A 20,943-nucleotide genomic window follows, 5' to 3' on the forward strand; every position below is an offset into this window, starting at 1 on the left:
TGGACCATCTGAGAAACTCCAGTTCCATGGGACCTGACAAACGCTTCTGGCCTCCTGGGGCACCAGACATGCAAACTGTACACAGACATACATGCTGTGAAATACCCATGCATGTAAGATAAAAGTAAACAAATTTTAAAAAAATGCATGCGAAAGGTCTCATGTGGGGGCTCAAGGAGACACTGGGATGAATTATTGATTAGAAGGACTATCTTCTAATGGGCAGACAAACAGACAACAGGACCAGAAACGAAACTGCATGGTGGGGACTCCGAAGAGGAAATCAGGGCTCTCCTTTTATACTGTGTACTGAGGATAGCCTGCAACCTGACCCTCTGATTCCCAGGCAGGAGGAAGAGAAGGAGGTGGGAAGCAGGGTGTAGTCCACTCATACCCATTTGGCTGTAAACTCACTCCTGCCGCCTGGAAGTTTAAGCTAGAGCAGCAGTGTCTCAGTATTATGCCAGTGGGTGACCGAGACAGGGGTAGAGCTGCTGTGGGTATTGTAGCCTGAGCAGCAGCTGGATTCTGACATTAGTCTTAGTGTGGGCATGTGTGTGTGCATGTGTGTATACAGGTGTGAGAGCATGTGAATGTTTGGGCATGTGTGCATGTGTGTATGTGTTCGAGTGTGTGCACACGTGTGTGCATGTGTGCCTGTGTGCATGCATGTATTTGCACTATGTGCATGCATGCGTGTGCAAGCGTGTGTGTGTGTGTGTGTGTGTGTCTGTGTGTGTCTGTGTGTGTGTACTTTCAGGAGACAGTTTTCTTTCCACCCTGTTTTGAGGCAGACTTCCATTGTTTCTGGGTGTCCAGCTTCTAGGTGCCTCTCTTGTTTCTGCCTCGGTCTTACAGGAGGTTACTGGGTTATGCACCCTGCTCTTCACTTTGGATCTGGGTTGGAACTCAGGTTGTCAGGCTTGCCTGACATGTGTTTTTACCCATGGGGCCATCTCCCCTGCCCATCTCCAGGAATTGTAAACATTGAAATGTTCTAGGGACTCCATGTCCAGGAGTCATCTAAGAACATTTTAATTTAATCGATTCTTTTTGAGAGTCTTATCCCCCAATATGATCCTTTCACCAAAACAGTTAAAATGGCAATCCTGCCTGCCTAGAGGCTCAGGCCAAGTCCTTGCTCTCTCTCACATACTCCAAGCCCCTTGCTGAATCCAATTTCTCTCACAGCAGATGCCCAGAGAAATCTCTTACCACACTTGTAAGCTGGCACTTAGAGTGAGATGCGGAACAGTGATCATATGCTTGCTTAACACGTGTGTTGTGTGAGTTTCAATCTTCCCAGTGTAAACAGACAAAAAAAATCATCAAAATATCATCTTCCCATCCCTTACTGATATGAGCACCTACCCTTTTAGCTAGTGTGTGTGTGTGTGTGTGTGTGTGTGTGTGTGTGTGTGTGTGTGTGTGTGTGTATTGGTTTTCTTTTTTGTTTTTCAAGAAAAGGTTTCTCTGTGTGAAGCCCTGGCTGTCCTGAAACTTGCTCTGTGGATCAGGCTGGCCTTAAACTCAGAGATCCATCTGCTTCTGCCTCCCAGGTGCGGGGATTAAAGAGGGCACCACTATGCCTGGCTGCAGTGGATTGAAAGAGAAAGTCCTCCAAAGGCTCAATGGTTGGATACTTTGTTTCCTGGTTAGTGGAAGATTAGGAAGTGTGGCATTGTTGAAGGAGGTGTGTCACTGGGAGAAGGCTCTGAGCTTTTAAAGCCTTTTGCCTTTCCCTGTGCATTATCTGCTTTCTGTTAGGGCTTTGACATGTGAGCTCATAACTGCTACTCTAGCTGTCATGCCTGCCTGCTGCCATGCTTCCTATGGCGATGGACTCTCTGAAACCATAAGCCTGGAATAAAACCTTTCTATAAATTGCTTTGGTCCTAGTGTTTTGCCACAGTAACAGAAAAGTTACTAACACAGAAAAGTTACTGACTCATCTAGGTTTTTTTTGTTTTTTTTTTTAAATAACATGTCTTTGGACTAGGGATGTCACTTAGCAATAGGTGTAACATTTGCCCAGCAGGTACAAGATCTTGACTTTTGTCCCTAGCACAGAAAAATGAATAAATAATACCATAGCTATTGTTTCATCTCTAAAATTAAATATTTAATTGATGTATGTGTCCTCTACCAGAATATAATTCAGTGTGCTGCTGGGCTCTCTAGGGTGCTGTCAGCATTTGGAGCAGAATTATTGGTAGGAAATGGATGTTCAACCGTTGCTTGCTCGATGAATAAATTATACAGGTCACACAAAGCTACTGTAGCTGAAAACCCTTTCTGCTTAGACGGCAGAGGTGATAATCTTAGGGATGAAGCATCAAGGTTTGGGGCCTTATAGCTTTGGGCACTGAGTTTAGGGACTTAAGACCATTTTCCTACCTGTTAAATGAGGCTTGGGCCTCTTCCTCACCAACAAGAACAAGATAGTAAAAATCTTTGAAATGCAATACACAGAAAAGCACTACCTGCAATTTATGAGACCATTTTCTTGTTTTAAAAATCTTTATTGCATGTGTTTGTGTATGTAATGTTTTGTGTGTGCAGGAGCCCTGGACGTCAGAAGAAGGAGTTGGGTTGCCTCGAACTGGAGTTAATAGGTGGTTATTATCTGTTATGTGGGTGCTAGGAACCAAGCCTGGGTCTTCTTCAAACGCAGCAAATACTCTTAACCACTGAACCATTGCCCAAGTTTTTTTTCTCTCTCTTTTTCTTTCCTTTAATCCCTGCACTCAGGAGGCAGAATCAGGCTGATCTCTGTGAGTTCAAGGCCAGCTTGGTCTACAGATTGAGTTCTAGGGCAGTTAAGGCTGCTACACAGAGAAACCCTGTCTTTAAAAAAATCCAATCAAAGGGGGTTGGGGATTTAGCTCAGTGGTAGAGCGCTTGCCTAGGAAGTGCAAGGCCCTGGGTTCGGTCCCCAGCTCCAAAAAAAAGAACCAAAAAAAAAAATCCAATCAATCAATTAATAAGTAAAAGAATAATAAAGTAGGGGCTGGAGCTGTAGTTTATTAGTTGGTTAGCCCTTCCTAGCCCCCCACAAAACCAATCATCAATGAAGACAGCGAAGATTTCCTCATTTTACCTCATGGTAACAGTTACACAGTTCTGTAAATGTAAACCTTGTAAACTAAAAAAATCATACATTTGTATTCTTAAAAGTGGGCAACTATTACAGCCTGCACATTCTACTTCAGTAAAAGGGCTAATGAAGCAAAACAGAGATTATCTAACTATATATGGATATAATGTAAAACAGGCCAGGATTTCAGGCAAAAGCCACAAACTAAAATACATACACATACATTAGTGCAGAAAAAAAAATACCCAAGTTTAGTACAGGCTCTGCTCCGGCATGGGGGAACCTAGCTGCTGATAGAAGCCCCTACCTAGCATGCCAGACCCTGGCAGAAAGGTTGGGAGGCAACCATGTGTCTTGCCATTCGTTGAAACATGCCTCTCTAACAGTGGTTGCTAAATCAACAGCCAAGTGGTAAAATTCTAAGGAAGGACTCTTCTTTAGAATGATGTGGGGAAAACTGCAACCAGAGAAGCGTAATATTGGGAAGAAGCCAAAAAAACTTATTCTAGGGGCTGGAGAGATGGCTCAGTGGTTAAAAGCACTGACTGCTCTGCCAGAGGTCCTGAGTTCAATTCCCAGCAACCACATGGTAGCTCACAACCATCTGTAATGGGGATCCAATGCCCTCTTTTAGTGTGTCTGAAGACAGCAACTGTGTACTCATATACATAAAATAAATAAATCTTAAAAAAAGAAAGAAACTTATTCTAGGAACTAACATTTTGTTTATAGACTCCATTTATTTTATTGGGAAAAACTAAATTCAAGATACCAGACCCTAAGGCAGCTGGGGACTTCCCTATAGCTGAACAGCTTCTGTTGTAAACAGTTGTCTCAATTCAGACATCTCAGGGACACCTTGTAAGGAGACAGCTGTCTGAGTCAAGCCATCTCAAGGACAACTTCTCCATCTTGTTGGCAAGTCAACAAGGACCTTGTTGGCAGGTCAAACAAGTTCATGTCCCAGGATTAGGAATGAACTCCTATCCCACTTCTCCAAATGTTTTCTTAATTGTATGTTAACGGATAAAGAATATAACAATTGCTGTTATCTAAACCGAGGTGCATAAGTTGTAAAAATACATAATCAATTGCCTGTTATGCCCTAATTAACTACATGTAGCTGGCCTGCTTTGTCCCCTTATCACTCTGAGCTCCACACCCAGTGTCTAGGAGAATGAATTAAGGACCTTGAAGCCAGGTGCCTTGGATATGGTCCAGTCTCCAACAGATACTCCCTTGCTTAACCCAAAGTGTCAAACAAAATACAATCGGATAACACTGCAGGGCACCCCAGTTCACCCCTCCCTTTGTGTTCCCATCCTTTTAAAATGTCATACAATCTCCTTTCTGGGACATGTTTCAGGTCCCGACCTGGCTGCCTCCCTGAGCTTTCAGAGAATAAAGCTTTCATTTTTAAGCTTCTGTGTCTCAAATAAGTTTTCTCGGCTTCTACCACAAACCCAACAGTAAGAATCCAGTCCAGTAACAGCAGCAGAAAAAGCAAAGCCAATTTCTTTGCCTTCCTCTACCACCAGGCTCCCAAGGACATGGCCAAACTCACTTCTGTACAGGGTGAATGTCAGCCTTGCTGGCATCTAATTATTACCGGAGTGGTCTCTGCCTCAGTACTGATCTGCTGAGAGGGAAGGGTCCCTGGCTCTGAGTTCTGCTCCCTCCACACTGATGGAGCCCCATGCTCCTGCTCTGAGACCCCTCTCAGCTGCTGGGCTGAGCCTGCCTATGGGTTTCAACCCAGGGAGGATAACAGGTTCAATTTTAGTTATGGAAGGCTGAGTTATAGTTAAGTCATAACGAACTTGTCTCTATGCCAAGGCTGTGGATTGATCCTCCCTACTCTTACTAGAATTGAGAGTAAGACCCTGGGCTCTGACAATCCAATAAACCAGGTTAGACTCCATTCTTTTTTCTTTTTTCTTTTTTTTTTTTGAGCTGGGAACCGAACCCAGGGCCTTGCGCTTGCTAGTCAAATGCTCTACCACTGAGCTAAATCCCCAACCCCTAGACACCATTCTTAATAAGCCCATTAAACAAGTAATGGTAAGAAATAGAAAAAGGAGATTTATTCAATACGGGAATACATTGGGAAGAGGGACAAAGAGAAGTTGTCTTCTGGGTCCAATATAAGGCTAAGGTTTAAGTAGAGAGTTAGAGTTAAACAGAGCTGAACAGTGAAGGTCGAGGTGTGGTCCCGTCCATCACTGTCAAGGCTTCAGTCCTGCAAGGTGAGCTCTGAAATCTTTTTCTGGGAAACATCCAATTCCTTGAGGTGCTTTCTCCGCAGATGGCTAACCAGAAGGACACAATTGTCTCATTAAGATATCCTCACTCTTGCTAAGAGGGTTACAGATAGGCAAAGTTATCCGGGTGCCCCCCACCACACTCTGAAAGCTTGGGGTTATGACAACGTGGAAAGTCGCATCACCCGCTCCAGGTCAGTGCCCGTAATTAGCCTAAGGCCTCCAAGCTCCTGCCTGAAGAAGTCAGGACGAGCCAAAAATAAATAAATAAATAAATAAATAAATAAATAAATAAATAAATTAATAAATAAATAAATAAGAAAGAGGGTGAAAAAGAGAGAGAGAGAGAGAAGAGAGAGAGAGGAGAGAGAGGGAGGAAGAAAGAAAGAAAGAAAGAAAGAAAGAAAGAAAGAAAGAAAGAAAGAAAGAAAGAAAGGAAGGAAGGAAGAAAGGACAAAGCCGCGACACAGGCTCTGCAGGAGACTGTCACTGCAACCTAGGTCAGGGGAACTGGTTCAGACAGGCCCATTCCTGCCGGGGTTCTGCTCAGACTCCGCCTAGACCCCGCCCCACCGCGCCCCCTATACACTATCTTTGATTGGCTAAAAGCGACGCGGGAAGCTCCCAGGTCATCAGAGGCAAGCTCCACACAGGCTCTTTCCACAGCCAGTCACAGCCGCCAACCAGTCTTTGGTGACAGTCTTCTTGCTGCCTGGGCCCACTGGCTCCCTCAGACTCTCCTGCCTCCGCTGTCAGCGGGTCACGACGTCATTCCGGTCGCCTGCGCACCTTCGCTGCTGGGAGCGCGACGCAGGCGCACTGACTGAGTTTCCCCGGGAGATCCCTGAGCACGTGGGTTGTGCTGTCCGGTACGCGCGCGGAGGGACTGGAACCTGAATTTTGCTGGTGTTCTTCGTGGGTAGCAGACTAGCAAAGGCCATGGCACCAGCGGGAATCCTGAACGGGAAAGTGGTCTCCGCGTAAGTACTTGCCACTGCTGATAGTGGTCCTGGGCTCAGAGCTGGGCGTGCAGATCCCCAAGCACCCGGGCTCTGCAGGAGAGGTGCTTAGATGGGCTTTGTGGGAAGGGAGGACATTGACACAGCCCCTAGAATCTGAAGATTGGTTTCCTGAAGCCTAAGAAACATGCCCGGCCCAATGTGCAATTGCAATAGACTGCCTGGGGTGTCTGCAGCCCTATGTTTTGGCGGCAAGTCCTGACCTGATCTTGCTCTCAAAAGTGTAGCTGCTGGCATCCTGCTTAGACACGGGCTGCCTGTGGAGTCCAAACTCAGAAACCCAGCATAGCCGCTTGTCTTGCAATTTGGTGGTGATTCGATTGTGGCAAGATTTGACCCGGGTTTGTTTGTCTTCTGACACAGGGTCTCTTCACGGAGCCCTGACTGTCCTGGAACTCACTCTGTAGATCATGCTGGCCTTGAACTCATAGAGATCCCCTCCTGTCTCTTCCTCTGGAGTGCTAGGATTAAAGGCGTGCACCACCACACCTGGACTAGAGGATTTCCTCTAATTCAGTGCATTCCTTGTTAACACCAAATGCTATCTTTTACTTTCTTTCTTCCTTCTGGTCCGTGCTTCACTTCCAAGGTATCGCACATGCAAGGCCAGCACTGTACTACAACCCCAGCCCTCTCATGCTCTACCCTATAACAGCCCCCTATCTGTCCTGGCACTAAAGTTATTTTTTAGTTTGGCTTCTGTGTGCTGACAATTTCATATTCCATTTGACCACCTCTTCTGGCCCTGCAGATTTAAATGCTTAACTAGAGGAAATGTTTGCCAAGCGTCCTCCCAGAGAGTAGTAGCACCCTTTTGCTCTTTTGGGAGAGAGGGCTGGGAATTGAGCCGTAAGTGTGCTTAACCTCTGGGCTAGTTCCTTGCTTTTTGTTTAGGGAGTGAGTGTTGGGGACTGCTGAGGAAAGAAAGGTGTGGACTGAAGGTTGCTTTTACATTAGGTATCACTGGGTATTTGTTAACTGCTGTGGCTAACAGTAATTGTCCAGGAAACACTTGACTTTGTCAGAAGAAGCGTTGAGAGAATGATAGTGAAGCCTACCTCAGGGTAAAATGATCCTTTGTTGAAGACTGGGAAAAAAAGAGAAGTATAAATTAAGTGGTGAATCTTGTACTAAGGCAAGGAAGAACTCCAGATTTTTGGACTAGAAATCATAATACATCTGTGTGCTTTTTTTCTTTTCTTTTGTTAAGACAAGGTCTTAGGTAACCCAGGCTTGCCTCAAACTCAAATGTATCTGAGTTTGGCTTTGAACTACTGACTCAGTGCTTACTCCTTCCAAAGGATGACCTCACAGGTCTGTACCACTACTCAGGCTTTTGTTTGTTTTTCAAGACAGCGTTTCTCTGTGTAGCCCTGGCTGTCCTAGAACTCACCCTGTAGACCAGGCTGGCCTCAAAGAGATCTACCTGCCTCTGCCTCTGCCTCCTGAGTGCTGGGATTAAAGACATATCACCATGTCTGCTTTTTTTTTTTTCTTTCTTAAGCCTTAATGTGGGGGCTGGAGAGGTGGCTCAGGAATTATGAAAGCACATTTTGTACTTCCAGATATAACTCAGTTCTTAGCACTCTCTTTAGACCATTCACAACTGCCTGTAACTCCAGCTCCAAGGGAAAGATTCCTTCTGGGTACCCATGTACAGGCATGGCATGCACTTATAAACACACACACACAAATTATAATGTTTTTTAAAAACTTTCCGTGTATATTTAAGATTGGCTACAAATTATGGGATACATATATGTAGTAACAATGTATACGGTTACTAAAGTAAAGTAACCGCATGCATGGGTAGTTACTTATAAGGCTTGCTAAAATGAAGTAAGTTTCTTTGCACAATCCTGGATACAGTATCCTTTCATTACCATAGTCCTCTGTTCTACCCTGCAGCTCCTGGCTTGTTACTCTTCCATATCTCCTACTTTGTATTCTTTGGGGTTCAATAAGACCCTGCCCTGTTTTATTTCTAGCTGTGTGCTTGGATTTAACTTCCCTATAAATGCAATTATGTAGCATTTTTCTTATAATGTCAGGGTTGCTTCCTTAATCATAGTGCCCTGGGTTCTATCCATGTGACAGATTTCCTTTTTTTAAGGATGAGTAAGATTTCACAGTATGTCTAATTCTCTGTTGTCTGTTGAAGCCATGGCTATTCAATGGTAGAGGAACTGGCACCTGCAATGCCCTGGCTTCAAAAGAATCTGTAATGTCATAAGAGCAACCATTAATAAGGTTGCAACCTAGATAGGTTGTTCCCATATTTTAGCTCTTGTGATTAATGCTATAATTGTTATTAGTGGACAGATTTCTTTACAAGGTTGTAATTTAAGGTTTTTTGGCTACACAGCCAGGAAAGAAATTGTTCTGATAATTCTATTTTGCTTTTAATTTTTAAAACTTGATTTGATTTTTAAAAATTTAAATGGATACATAATCGGGACATATTCATAGAGTACTTTGTAACTTTATTTAGTTAACACTTTTTTCTTTTTTTCCCTTTTCTTTTTTTCAGAGCTGGGAACCGAACCCAGGGCCTTGTGCTTGCTAGGCAAGCGCTCTACCACTGAGCTAAATCCCCAACCCCTAGTTAACACTTTTTTTATTTTATGTATATCTGTGTTTTGTCCCTATGTATGTCTCTGTGAGGGTGTCAAATCACCTTGAGCTGGAGTTACAATTGTGAACTGTCAGAGGGGTGCTGGGAATTGAACTTGGGTCCTCTGGAAGAGTGGACAGTGCTCTTAACCACTGAGCCATCTCTCCAGACCCATCATGTAATTTTGTGTGTGTGTGCGTACACTTTTGCTTGAAATGGGAGTTTCTCTTGTGTAGTCTTGGCTGTCCTAGAACTCACTCCGCAGACCAGGATGGCTTTGAACTCACAGATCTGCTGGCCTTTGCCTCAGGAGTGCTGGGATTAAAAGCGAGCTCCACCATGTTCTGACCGTCTAATTTTTTTTTTTAATTTCAACATAAATTATCCCATTTACTATAGGCTAGAATTGATAGCATTTACTGGTCATTCAGTTCCTTAGTCTTTTGATGCTAACTTGACTGTGACAACAGAGGTGACATTGTAGGTCCAGGCCCCACCAGCCACTGGTACTAGTGAAATCTTAGAGCCAGACCCCCTAGCCCATTGCTTCTTCTTGGTTTTTGCCACAGAAGGATAGTTCTGATTTTTAAAAGACAACTCTGTGCTACTTTCTTTAGTGGCCATATGAATTCATGTTTCCACCAACAGTGTACTGGAATTTCCTTTTCTCTCTCTCTCTCTCTCTCTCTCTCTCTCTCTCTCTCTCTCTCTCTGTGTGTGTGTGTGTGTGTGTGTGTGTGTGTGTTTTACAGTGAGCTTGAACCATGTGTATGAGTGTGGAGACCAGAGGACAACTTTTAGTAGATCCCCTTCATTGAGGAATGGAAATTGGAATTAGGGTTGTTAGGCTTGCACTGTAAGGACTTTTAATTGCTGAACCTTTAGCCTGGCTCTTTTGATGATGTACATCCTCATGGGTGTGAAGTTTTATCTCAGTGGTTTTAATTTGCTTTTCCCTCAGAAGAGGTCCTGAGTAGAGTGTGTGTGTGTGTGTGTGTGTGTGTGTGTGTGTGTGTTTGTTTGAGTGCGCTTGCACATGCACCCACCTGCTTGTTAGTTTTATGTCTTTGAGTCTTTTTCAACATATAGATTACTAAAGTACCTGTTTCTGGTTATGAATATATATTCATGCCTTCTATTGTGCTCTTTCTTTAAGTGTTCCTATTAGATTGTAAAGAGATAACTTAGGTTTTGACTTGGTGGGTGACTGGGAATTGGTGGTATGGGTGTGCTTTGGTTGAGTGGAGAGGAAAGTAAATATAAGCTCCATTAAAAATCAAAAATCGGGGTTGGTGATTTGGGTCAGTGGTAGAGCGCTTGCCTAGGAAGCGCAAGGTCCTGGGTTCGATCCCCAGCCCCGAAAAAAAGGAAAAAAAAAAAACAAACAAAAAACCAAAAATCGCTGGAGAGATGGCCCAGTGGTTAAGAGCAATGACTGTTCCTCCAGAGGTCCTGAGTTCAATTCCCAGCACCCATTTGGAAGCTCATTTGTAGCTCCAGATCCAGGGGATCTGATGGCCCATGCATCAGGAACACCCGGTTCACATATAAACATGCAGACGAAACACCCGAATACAAAAATTGCTGTGGTTTGTCCTGGAGTTATCTGTATTTTGATGCTAATTCCACTGCCCTAAGGATGGGAAAAGATTGAAGGAAGAGGAGGAGACTGGAATGGAAAGGAAGAGACAGGAGGGGCAGAGAAGCCAGGGCAGGACAACATGGGAGCTGACGTTAAGATTCCATGCTGTACCCTTACAGGTTGTTATAAATGTTCTAAGGGATGGATGTGTACAGGACTTTGTATGTTTAGGTGGGCAATCATATCTTATCAATTGGATCAAAGGCGTGTTCTTTCATGTGCAGATTTAAGTGTAAGGAAGTGTGGGGCGGCTGGTCTGTGCTGCCACGGAATTGGAATGTGGGCTTCTGACAAGATGTCTACCAGATACCTTGGCACTGAAGTGCAGACCTAGTGAGGGATAAAAGACAGCGTTTTTATTTTTTACATTTTTACAGCAACAAAAAATAATAAAAATAATTTAAGTGATACGAGGTACATTATGCAGTTTATGTCTATATCTAAAGTACCTAGAAACTTTTTCACTTTTTACTAGTTGTAAATTAAAAGTAATATCTAGCTTATTGGGTTTCTAGCAAAATGAAATGGTAGTTTTAGTTTTGTGAGTCAGGGCCTCTATATTACCCTGGCTGTCCTGGAACTCACAAACATCCCTCCTCCTTCCTCTCCCTTCTGAGCACTGGGATTAAAGGTGTGTGCTACCATGCCAGCTACCTACAGAGTCCTTAACAGAGAAACACAAGAATCTTCTGGCACATATCGAATGTTCAGTATACATTAGCTATATTGATAATCTATAATTGATGTATACATGAATGCTTACTTGGTCCCCCGTCGTCCCCCCACCAGCTGAGGACTGAACCCAGGGCCTTGCGCTTGCTAGGCAAGTGCTCTACCACTGAGCTAAATCCCCAACCCTTTCTTTTTGAAAGCAGTAGCCGGCTTGAGATCTATTCCAGTGGTTTACAACATTGGTTTCATGTTAGAATCAATTGGAGGTTTTTGTCTTTATTCAAAGTGAGAGATAGGATAGAGGTCCAGTGAAATTACCTAAAAGCAGGCTTTTGCCACCAAGGCCGAGGACCTCAGTTTTTAGTCTCTAAAATCCACATGAAGGAGAGAACTGACCCCTATAAGTTGTCCTCTGAACTCTAATGGATAGCCGTGAAGGCACAATGTCTTTTAAGATGTGTAGAGTTTACCCTTGGGTTATTCAAATGATGGTTTTTCTGCTCTCATATCTTGTTTTAATCTAGATATGACATTGTAATGCATATACCAAGAACCTCCAGTCTCAAACAACTGTTCTTACCATTTATTCTGTGCCTTGTCAATAAAGGCTGATCACCCAATGGCTGGGCAGAAGAGAGAGTAGGATGGGATGCCTGCTAGCCAGAGGAAAGAGAGCGAGAGAGGGGAGACTCAGATGAGCTGGTAGGGTGGAGGAATTGGAGCCATGAGGAAGGTTCTCAAGAACCAGATCAATAATAACACACAAGTGTCATGGTATGGGGCTGGGAGGTAGCCAGATTACCACAGGAGTTAAAGGTAGATCATTTAACTGCCCAGTTATTGAGGTGCAGTTTTGAATAAATCTTATCTTCTTTTCTGTGTGGTTATTGGGGAATAGCATAAGATAAAGAAATACAGCCAGCTAATTAATTCACTGTTTATATTTATATTAAGAATAATTCATTTACATAGCCATACAAACAAAGTAAATAAATGTAATAAAAGCCAGCTTGTTTGCTTGCTTCCTCTCTTTCACTCTTTCTCATGTGGTCATGTGGCCTGGCATGGTGGTTAAGCCTGTAAGTCTAGAACTTATGATGTGTACGCAGGAGAATCAGAAGTTCAGGGCCATCCCCCTTCATAAGTAAGTTCCTAGCCAGACTAGTCACATAAGGCTCTGCTTCAGGAAGAAGATACAAAATTACACCATCACAAGCTTATGTGGCAATGAATTTTTCTCAGCCAAATGTGCCTGTGATCAAGAAATGGCCTGGGTCCAATAACCTCCATGACCTGGGTGTGTGTGTGTGTGTGTGTGTGTGTGTGTGTGTGTGTGTGTGTGTGGCTAGGACGGGATGATCTCAAGCTTGAGACCTGGTAGTACAAGCCTGTAATCCCAGCTACTTGGAAAGCTTGGGATTGGGAGAAGGTAAATTCACAGCTGCCTGGATTACAGAATGAGTTTGAAGTGAGACATTATCCCAAATTTTTAAAAAAAGATGGCTGAACATAGCTTAGTGCTTACCAAGCCTGTGTGAAGCACCATGTTCAATCCCAGGACTGAGAGAAAAAGAACAAAAGAGAAAGGGAGGAGGCAAAGTGGAGCTGGTGGCCAGTCTAGGCACTGTAGACACTCCATCTAGTCAACTTGGGAACTTAGTGGAAGCTGTCGTGCAGGGTAAGCTTTGGGCCTGCCGTCATCCATGGTACTGGCATCTCCATTACTATAGGGTCTTTCAATGTAACTAGGCTTCACCAGTTAGCCTCATAGGCTCTCTTCATGGTGCCAAGCTTTAACATCTTTGCATGACTCCTTCAGTCCATGGATGTCAACTGCAACTGAGGCTGCACCTTCACCGATGGCCTTCCCTGCCCTCTCACTGTACCAAGCTTCTGCTACTCTTCACGACCCCTTTATACCTTCAAAACCAGTACCACACGGGTGACTTTTACGTATACCAAGTCCAACTGCAGCATGAGGTACATCCTTGGCCATCTTTGTGCTCTCAGAAAAAACACTTCCCAGAAGATTTCACCTCAGTGACGCTGGTCTCTTCTTAGTCCAGTTGTCCAGCATCTTGTTCTTTGGGTCTTGTTCTTGTTCTGTTGGTCTTTGACTTCAGGATATCCAATTTCTTCTTGTCTCTTTGCTCACAACCACTTGACAAGCCGCAGCAGCCGCCTCCTTTCCCAGAGTGTGGCATTTTCATACCCTCTGAAGAGTCCTCAGAATTCCAAACGTACACCATCTTCAGCTGGCAAAATCACGCCCTTGCCAGAGCACGAGTCAGCTGCTGTGGTGAAGCAACACCATGACCCACACCGGGGATTAAAACAGTCCCATAACACAACTGGGTTTATAAAGAAACCAGATTCTCACTACAAATGTGTCTTAGAATTGTAGGGACTGGAACACACAAGGTCATAATTTAACAAGCTAACTTTTTACGTTGTTCCACTGAAGAGTGGCCGGTTCTTATCAATGTGGTTCCATTGAGAGGTTCAGCATTTAGCGCTTACAGAGACCCAGGTTCAAGACCAAGGTTCCTTTGTGGTTACAAACTACTTTTTCTCCTTTCTTCTTTGAGACAGGATCTTAATCTAGCCAGGCTGGCCTTGAGCTTAACTATGTAGTGTATGATATCTTTGTGGACTCTGCCTCCTATCTCGGGAATGCTGGGATTATAGGCGTGTGCCAATACGTGATGGTTAATTTTTTTGTTTGGTGGGTGCTGGGATTCAAACCTAAGGCCTTGCTAGGCAAGTGTTTTACTTTTGAATGATATCAGCCAACCCTAGGAGTTTTCTTCTTTCTTTTTAAATTTAATGTGGCATTGTGTGTGGGTGCTGATGCACTGTGTCACGGTGCACATCTGGAGACCAGAGGACTCTGTAGAGTCGGATTTCCCCTGACCGAGGGTTCCAGGGGTCAAACTGAGGCCTTTAGGCTTGCCCAGTGAGAACCTTCGTCCACTCAGCGCCCTCACTGGCCCTCAGCAGCTTTCTTCAGTGTTCTCCTATGGTGGCTCCTTGTCACTTTGACCTAGGAGCTGCTGTACCTGTTGACAGTTCTCAGTGAACAAGAATTTGTTTGGTAGGCGAGATGGCCTGCTCAGTCCTTACAGTACCTGCATGCTTGGGCCGTAGCTGTGGGAATCCTGTCCCAGAGGTGATCTTTTAGCTTGAGCTGTGTGTACATAGAGGCTCTAGGGAGGAAGTCGTCCACTTTTCCTTCTGCTAGGCCAGACACATCCTATCCTCCCCTCTCCCTGGTAAAGCCAGGACTTACCCCTGAGCCATGAGCTCCTTACGCTCTCTTTTCCTTTTTGGGGTGGAGGTGGTTTCAAGATGGAGTTTCTCTGTAGCCCTGACTGTCCTGGATTCAGCCCTGTAGACCATGCTGGCCTCGAACTTACAGAGATCCGCCTGCCTCTGCCTCTGCCTCCTGAGTGCTGGGACTAAAGGTCTGCCCCACTACATCTGGCTCTCTTTTACTTTTTGAGATGGTTCCTATTAAATTGCCCAGGCTAGCTTTGAACTCATTCTGTAGGTCAGGCGAACCTCAAACTTGTTGTTCTCCTGCCTTAGCTTCTCAGCTAGAATTACAGCCTTCTGCCACAAGCTTCAACCTTGTGGGAAAGTAAGGGAAGGTCTTACTATATAACCCATACTATCCTAGTACGTTGGCAGGCGGAGGCGGCTTGGGGATAGAGACAGCTATGTGTCCTTTGTGTATTTATTCTCTTACTCGATGTGCTTTATCTATGCCAGGACATCTTCAAAGCCCAAAACTATCAGTGAATAAAATAGCCCAGATCTCCCCTTGTCGGGTTTGCTGACGATAGATACTTGATAAGTCAGATATCCAGTAATAGAATGTGTGGGGAGAGCTGGGGTTTCTGTGGGTGGGCTCCGTGTTAATGAGATGAGAACGAACGTCATATTCTTGTCAAAGTTACCTATGGGCTTGGCCATGGGCTGTGAGCCTGTCAGTGTTATGGGGAAGGAGGCTCTGAACCAAGAATGAATAATAATGGTCTGTGGTTGGACCTTTGACCTCAGTGGTTAATAAATAACCACCTGGGGTCAGCAGGGATGGCCCCGGGGCAAACTGAGTGGCCCTTGAATGAGTGAGTGGCAGAACTGACTTTGGAGGTGAGGTTTGCCCCAGGCCTCAGGGTGAAGCCAGCACGGGCCCTCAGCCCTCAGGAGAGGTCTGCCATTGTCAGAACCACCTTGGTTCTTAGATGAGGGCACAGTTCTTCCAGAGGTTTATTCTGTTTCATGTGATCTATTTGTTTGGCTTCCCCTTTTGTTTGTTTGTTTGTTTGTTTGTTTGTTTTTATTCCAAGACAGGGTTTCTCTGTATAGTCCCTGGAAGTCGGAAGAGAGTATCGGATCCTCTGCAGCCTGTGTGTACTAGGAACCAAACAGCTTCTCTTAATGGCTGACCCCTCTCTCTGGGCCCCCAAGCCCTTTTTACCTTAGGTTTTCCTTTAGTCTCCAAAACAGAATCATGGGCTTTGTGGGGGGTATTTTCGTGTACCAGCTCCTTCTCTCTCTTTCTGTGTCTCTTACTGGTAGTGATGTCCAGGTTTACAGGGGGCTTGTAGCTGTCCCATGTCATCATAACCAGCTCTGACAGCCAGATCTGCTTAGATAATGGTAGATATGGAGACTAAGTCTGGTGTGCGCCCTATGCTGGCAGACCCACTGCACGATTCTCCCTGTTGGCATATAGCTGGTGGCAGCTTCTTGGTTTTTGTATACAGAGCCATCCCATCTTGTCTTCTAACTCTGACTTGTAACAAAACTGGTAGCTTACAAGCCAAATGTTTTGTTTGACTTGCAGAATTATTTGTAAAAATTAGATTACATTACAACACATTCATGTCTGTAATTATACTAAAAAATCTGGATGCCTGAGTCTTTGAGAGATGACGTAGAGTTTAGTTAGCAATGTTCCTAGCAATGTTCCGTTCTGTATTCTTGCAGTACTGGCATTGAAACCGGGGCCGTGTGTGCCAGGCAGAAGCCCGGCTGCTGACCTCCATTCCCAGCCCTATGGTCTGAATGCCTAATGTCAGGAGCTTATAGGATCTGAATAGGTGGTGATCTGCCCCTTGAGTAGGGTGGCAGGCAGGGAGACAGGATCGTCTGTCTGTCTGTCTGTCTTGAAGTAGAGTCTCACTCTGTTTCCAGTGTGTGGATTCCAGATGTCTTAGGGGTTCATTACTGAGAAGAGACCAATTTAAACTTACCCTGTCTAGCTTACAAACCAGACTGGGGTTATTTTGTTTGGCTTTGACAGTTACTAGGGGATAACTCCTACTTTTCTAACTGCTGGCCTGGCTACTGCCCCAGCGGTGTACCCCAATGACTTGCTGTTTCTCTTGTCCATGGCTCATCTCCTCTCATGGCGGGCAGCTTCCTCTGTCCTTTCTTCATTACCCCTAGCCAGGTAACTCAAAACCTGCCTACCTCTCATCCCTCCAGTAATCGGCTGAACTATTTTTATTTAACCAATAGTTTTAAATTAAGGAACAATGTTGCACAACAAAACTAGACCTATAGGTATAGGATTACCAACAATACATAGCAACAGACCAAAACTCAGTAAGAGGCACCATAACCAAGGTAGTTCCTTTTTTTTTTTTTTTTTTTACATTTATTTATTATGTGTATGTCATGCAGCTTTCTGCCTGCATGTATGCCTGCAGGCCAGAAGAGGGCACCAGACCTGATTATAGATGGTTGTGAGCCACCAAGTGGTTGCCGGGAATTGAACTCAGGACCTCTGGAAGAGCAGACAGTGCTCTTAACCTCTGAGCCATCTCTCTAGCCCCCCCAAGGTAGTTCTTATAAAGGGAAACATCTAAGTTTTTGATTTCTCAAGACAGGGTTTTCTGTGTAGCCCTGGCTGTCCTGGAACTCACTCTGTAGACAGACTGGCCTTGAACTCAGATCGTTCTGCTTCTGCTTCCTGGGTGCTATGATTAAAGGTGTGTGGCACTACCACCTAGCATTAAGATTCATTTTATTTTTGAGTGTGTTTGTCTGTCTCATGTATATGTATATCCATGTGTGTCTGTCTATATTCAATATTTTTTTAGCTTTAAACTGAAAAGAAATTCTTGTGAGGTAGTGGAGGTTCACGCCTTTAATCCTGGCACTCAGGAGCAGAGGCAGGTGGATCTCTGTGAGTTTGAGACCAACTTGATCACGGCAGGGAGCATGGCAGTCTACAGGCAGACATGATGTTGGAGGAGCCAAGAGTTCTACATTTAGATCTGAAGGCAGCCAGGGGAGACTGCATTCCCACACTGGGCAGAGCTTAAGCACTGGAGCCATCAAAGCTCACCCCCTGCAGTGACACCCTTCCTCCAACAAGGCCTCACCTCCTAGTAGTGCTGTTTCCTATGGGCCAAGCATTCAAACCTATGAATCTGGGGCCATATCTATTTAAGCCACCACACCAGGGTGAATTAAAGTTGTCAGTCTTGGCAGCAAGTTCTTCCACTGGGCTATCTTTCTAGCCTGGGATTAGGCTCTCATTCAGTAGCCCAGGCTAACCTAACATATAGCAGACTTATATCACTTCTCCCTCAGCTTTCTGAGTGTTAGGATTACAGGTGTGGGCCAACACTGCTGGTTTATAATGTGCTATTTAACCTTTAAAAAAAAATATTAAGAGGTTTTTATTGGGACAATGGGTTAAGAACCCTGCTTGTTCCTCCAGAGGACCCAGGTTAGGTTCCTAGCACACGGTAGCTTACAGCTCACCTGTCTGTAACTCTAGTTGCAAGGATATGACCCTCTTCTGTCCTCTGCACGTACCAGGCACACACATGGTACGCTTACCTACATTTAGGCAAAACACCCATGCACACAAATGAAATAGTTTCTTTAGAAATTAAATTTTTTATTCCACTTAATTTTGTGTGTGTGGTGGGTTCATGGTCTGCTATTCCTTTTTGGTGGAGGGCAGAGGGGAAGGAGCTTGGTGTTGTCATGACACAGCCTTGGAGGTTAGAGGACAACTGGTGGGGTGTCTATGGGTGGGTCCCAGGGATTGAACTCAGGTTTTCAGGATTGTCAGACATTCCTTAGCCCGCTGAGCCAGCCTTATACTCTACTGCTTTTTTGAAACAGGGTCTCTCCACTATGTAGCTCCATCTACCTTGGAAGTCTATGTAGATCAGGCTGTCCTTGAACTCATAGAGACCCACTTGCCTCTGCCTCCTGAGTCCACTCCATCTACCTAGTCTGATCTGTTTCTTGAACTTCTGGCCTCTACCCACTAGATGGCAGTACCATCTTAAAACTGCATCGGTGTCCATGTTTTCACGTCTTCTATCTGGTTGTGATTATTTTATGGTGCCTGTCGATCAGATCCAGAGAGACTTGAGTGCTTAGGTTCATTTAAATGGTAGCATGGAACTCTGGAACATTCTGTTCTATGGTCTTATCCTACTGAGTAAAACCAGTGTTTTCCAGCTCACCACCTATGGCACTCAGTTCCCACAGCTTTGCCACCTGCTGAGTGTTTTTATTTATTTCTCCCTAGATTTCCAACTGTGGGTCTCAAATGCCCACTAGCCTTTAGATGGGTAAGTAGCTTGACTGCGTAGGTATGAAATCTGCTCTGGGCCTCTGCGTGCTCCCAGTTCGTAGTTTTCTGTTACCATTTCACAACCCCCAAATCTCAGAGTCCTCATAGCCGTGACATCTACGCACTTCCTGCAGATAGGTCTACAATCCTATTGGGGTTTTTTTTTTAGGTTAACCTGTCAGCAGTGATGTAATCTGCTCTCAACCGTGGCTGGCCTGGCCTTGAATGGTGGTGGTTTTTTCCCAGTGCCTCAGCTTGCAGCACCATGCTCTGTTTCCAGTTCAGCAACCAGAACAAACTAACAATGTATGACCTGCCGTGTGATGACCCCCCGTCACATGACCGGCTGTGTGATGACCTCCTGTCACATGACCGGCCGTGTGATGACCTCCCATCACACCAGAATAAAATCGTCTCTGTGCTGGCCGTCATTCCCATTTTCCAGGTGGCCACCAGGCTCCATATCCTGGCACTTGTTCATCCTTTGGCCAGTTGGCTCGAGGGAAGCCACTGGACTATTGTGAGCTTGTGTTTCATTTGTGAGTGTCGTACAGAACACCTTCTGCCTTGTTACTTGACAAGGGAGTCGTTTCAGAAGTGCCTACCTGTTGTTTCTCATCTCCCTCCTCCCCCTCCTCCCCTTTGAGCCATATTTTATGTCTTTCTAGTAGTTACATATATAAATTTTGCTTAGGTTGGGATAAGACAAAAACTTTGGCCTACTACATGCCCCTCTGCCTTCCTATCCCATCTTTGTTTTTGAGACACATTCTCAGGCTGGACTCAAACTCATCAGGTGATAACCTCATGCTCCTGACCCACTTGCTCTGAACTTTCGGCTGCTGGGATTAAAGGTGCATGTACCATGCCCAGTTTGCCCAGTAGAGCGCTGGACACAAGGCACTTTGTGCTCCTGTTGTCTGACCTGAGCCCTCAAGTGCTTTGATTGGCAGGCTAGAGGAAGGGGAGTGGGGAGAAGCAGCAAATCTGGGAACTTGGCAGCAGAGCTCAAAGCTTGCCCTCAGCTCTGTCCTCACACCACAGCTCTTTCTCTTGCCTGGGAGCAGCAAAGGCTGGGACAGCAGAGATGTGGAGACCAGGGATGTGGAGACGGGCAGCTGCCAGACAGCCTGTTCTTGTTTCACGGTAGGGCAGCATCCATGATCCGGTCAAATCTGGCTGAAAAGCAGTAGCAACAACAGCAGAAACTCAAACTATGGCCTGTTCTTTTTTGAGCTGTATTCTTGTGTTGAATAATGCTTTGAAAAAAAAAAAAAAAAGGTCACTAACTAGAAATAAAATTTGAATAAAGTAAAACAGCGAATTGTTTTTATTGAGACGTAGTCTTTGCTGTGTACTTGCTTACCTGATACTTGTATGTAGCTCAGTCCAGCCTCCAACGCCCAGTAATTTGCTTCAGTCTCTTGAATACTGGGATTACAGGAGTTTCCTCCATACACCCAGATTTTGTTTTTTTATTTTAAGACAGGCTCTCTTAAGTTGCCCAGGCTGACCTTGAACTCACTCGTAGCCCAGGCAGGCCTTGAATTTTTGATCCTCCTGAGTAGCTGAGCCTCCATGCCTGGCCCTTAAGATCATGCTGGTTGGGTCTTCTGCAATGGCAATTCTCCCTTAATTGCTGAGCTACGTCTTCAGCCCCCAATTGTGGTATTTTAAACATCTCTCCCTGCACTTGCCTCTGGCTCAGTTGACATCATTAGAACTTAGAGAACAATCTAAGGTGAATTGAGGCATGGGAAATTGGTGGGAAGGCCACGAGATGCATATCTGATAATGTCCATCAGCAAAGGTGGGTTTAATTTCCAAGAGATGTATCCAGTGATCGGCCTCACTTGCGCGTGCTGTAAAGTAGCTGGTAACTCCCCTTTCTTTCCCTCCAGGCAAATCAGGAATCGACTGAAGACCCAGGTTACTCAGATGCAGGAGCAGGTACCTGGCTTCACCCCTGGCCTGGCAATCCTGCAGGTATGAGAGCACCACCCTTAATCCCTTAACAACACCCTTC

General features: G+C 44.9%; 1 protein-coding gene across 1 annotated transcript in view; it reads left to right on the forward strand.

Annotated features, from left to right (window-relative positions):
• Positions 1-6,006: 6,006 nt before the first annotated feature.
• Positions 6,007-20,943, forward strand: part of Mthfd1 (methylenetetrahydrofolate dehydrogenase, cyclohydrolase and formyltetrahydrofolate synthetase 1) — a 66,614-nt gene continuing 51,677 nt past the window's right edge. Inside the window, exons 1-2 of the mRNA XM_032907964.1 lie at positions 6,007-6,338; positions 20,819-20,903. Of these exons, the coding sequence (XP_032763855.1) occupies positions 6,298-6,338; positions 20,819-20,903 (126 nt within the window). The 5' untranslated portion in view covers positions 6,007-6,297. The remainder of the gene's footprint in view (positions 6,339-20,818; positions 20,904-20,943) is intronic.

The sequence above is a fragment of the Rattus rattus genome, chromosome 7, assembly GCF_011064425.1.
Source record: "Rattus rattus isolate New Zealand chromosome 7, Rrattus_CSIRO_v1, whole genome shotgun sequence".
Lineage (NCBI taxonomy): Eukaryota > Metazoa > Chordata > Mammalia > Rodentia > Muridae > Rattus > Rattus rattus.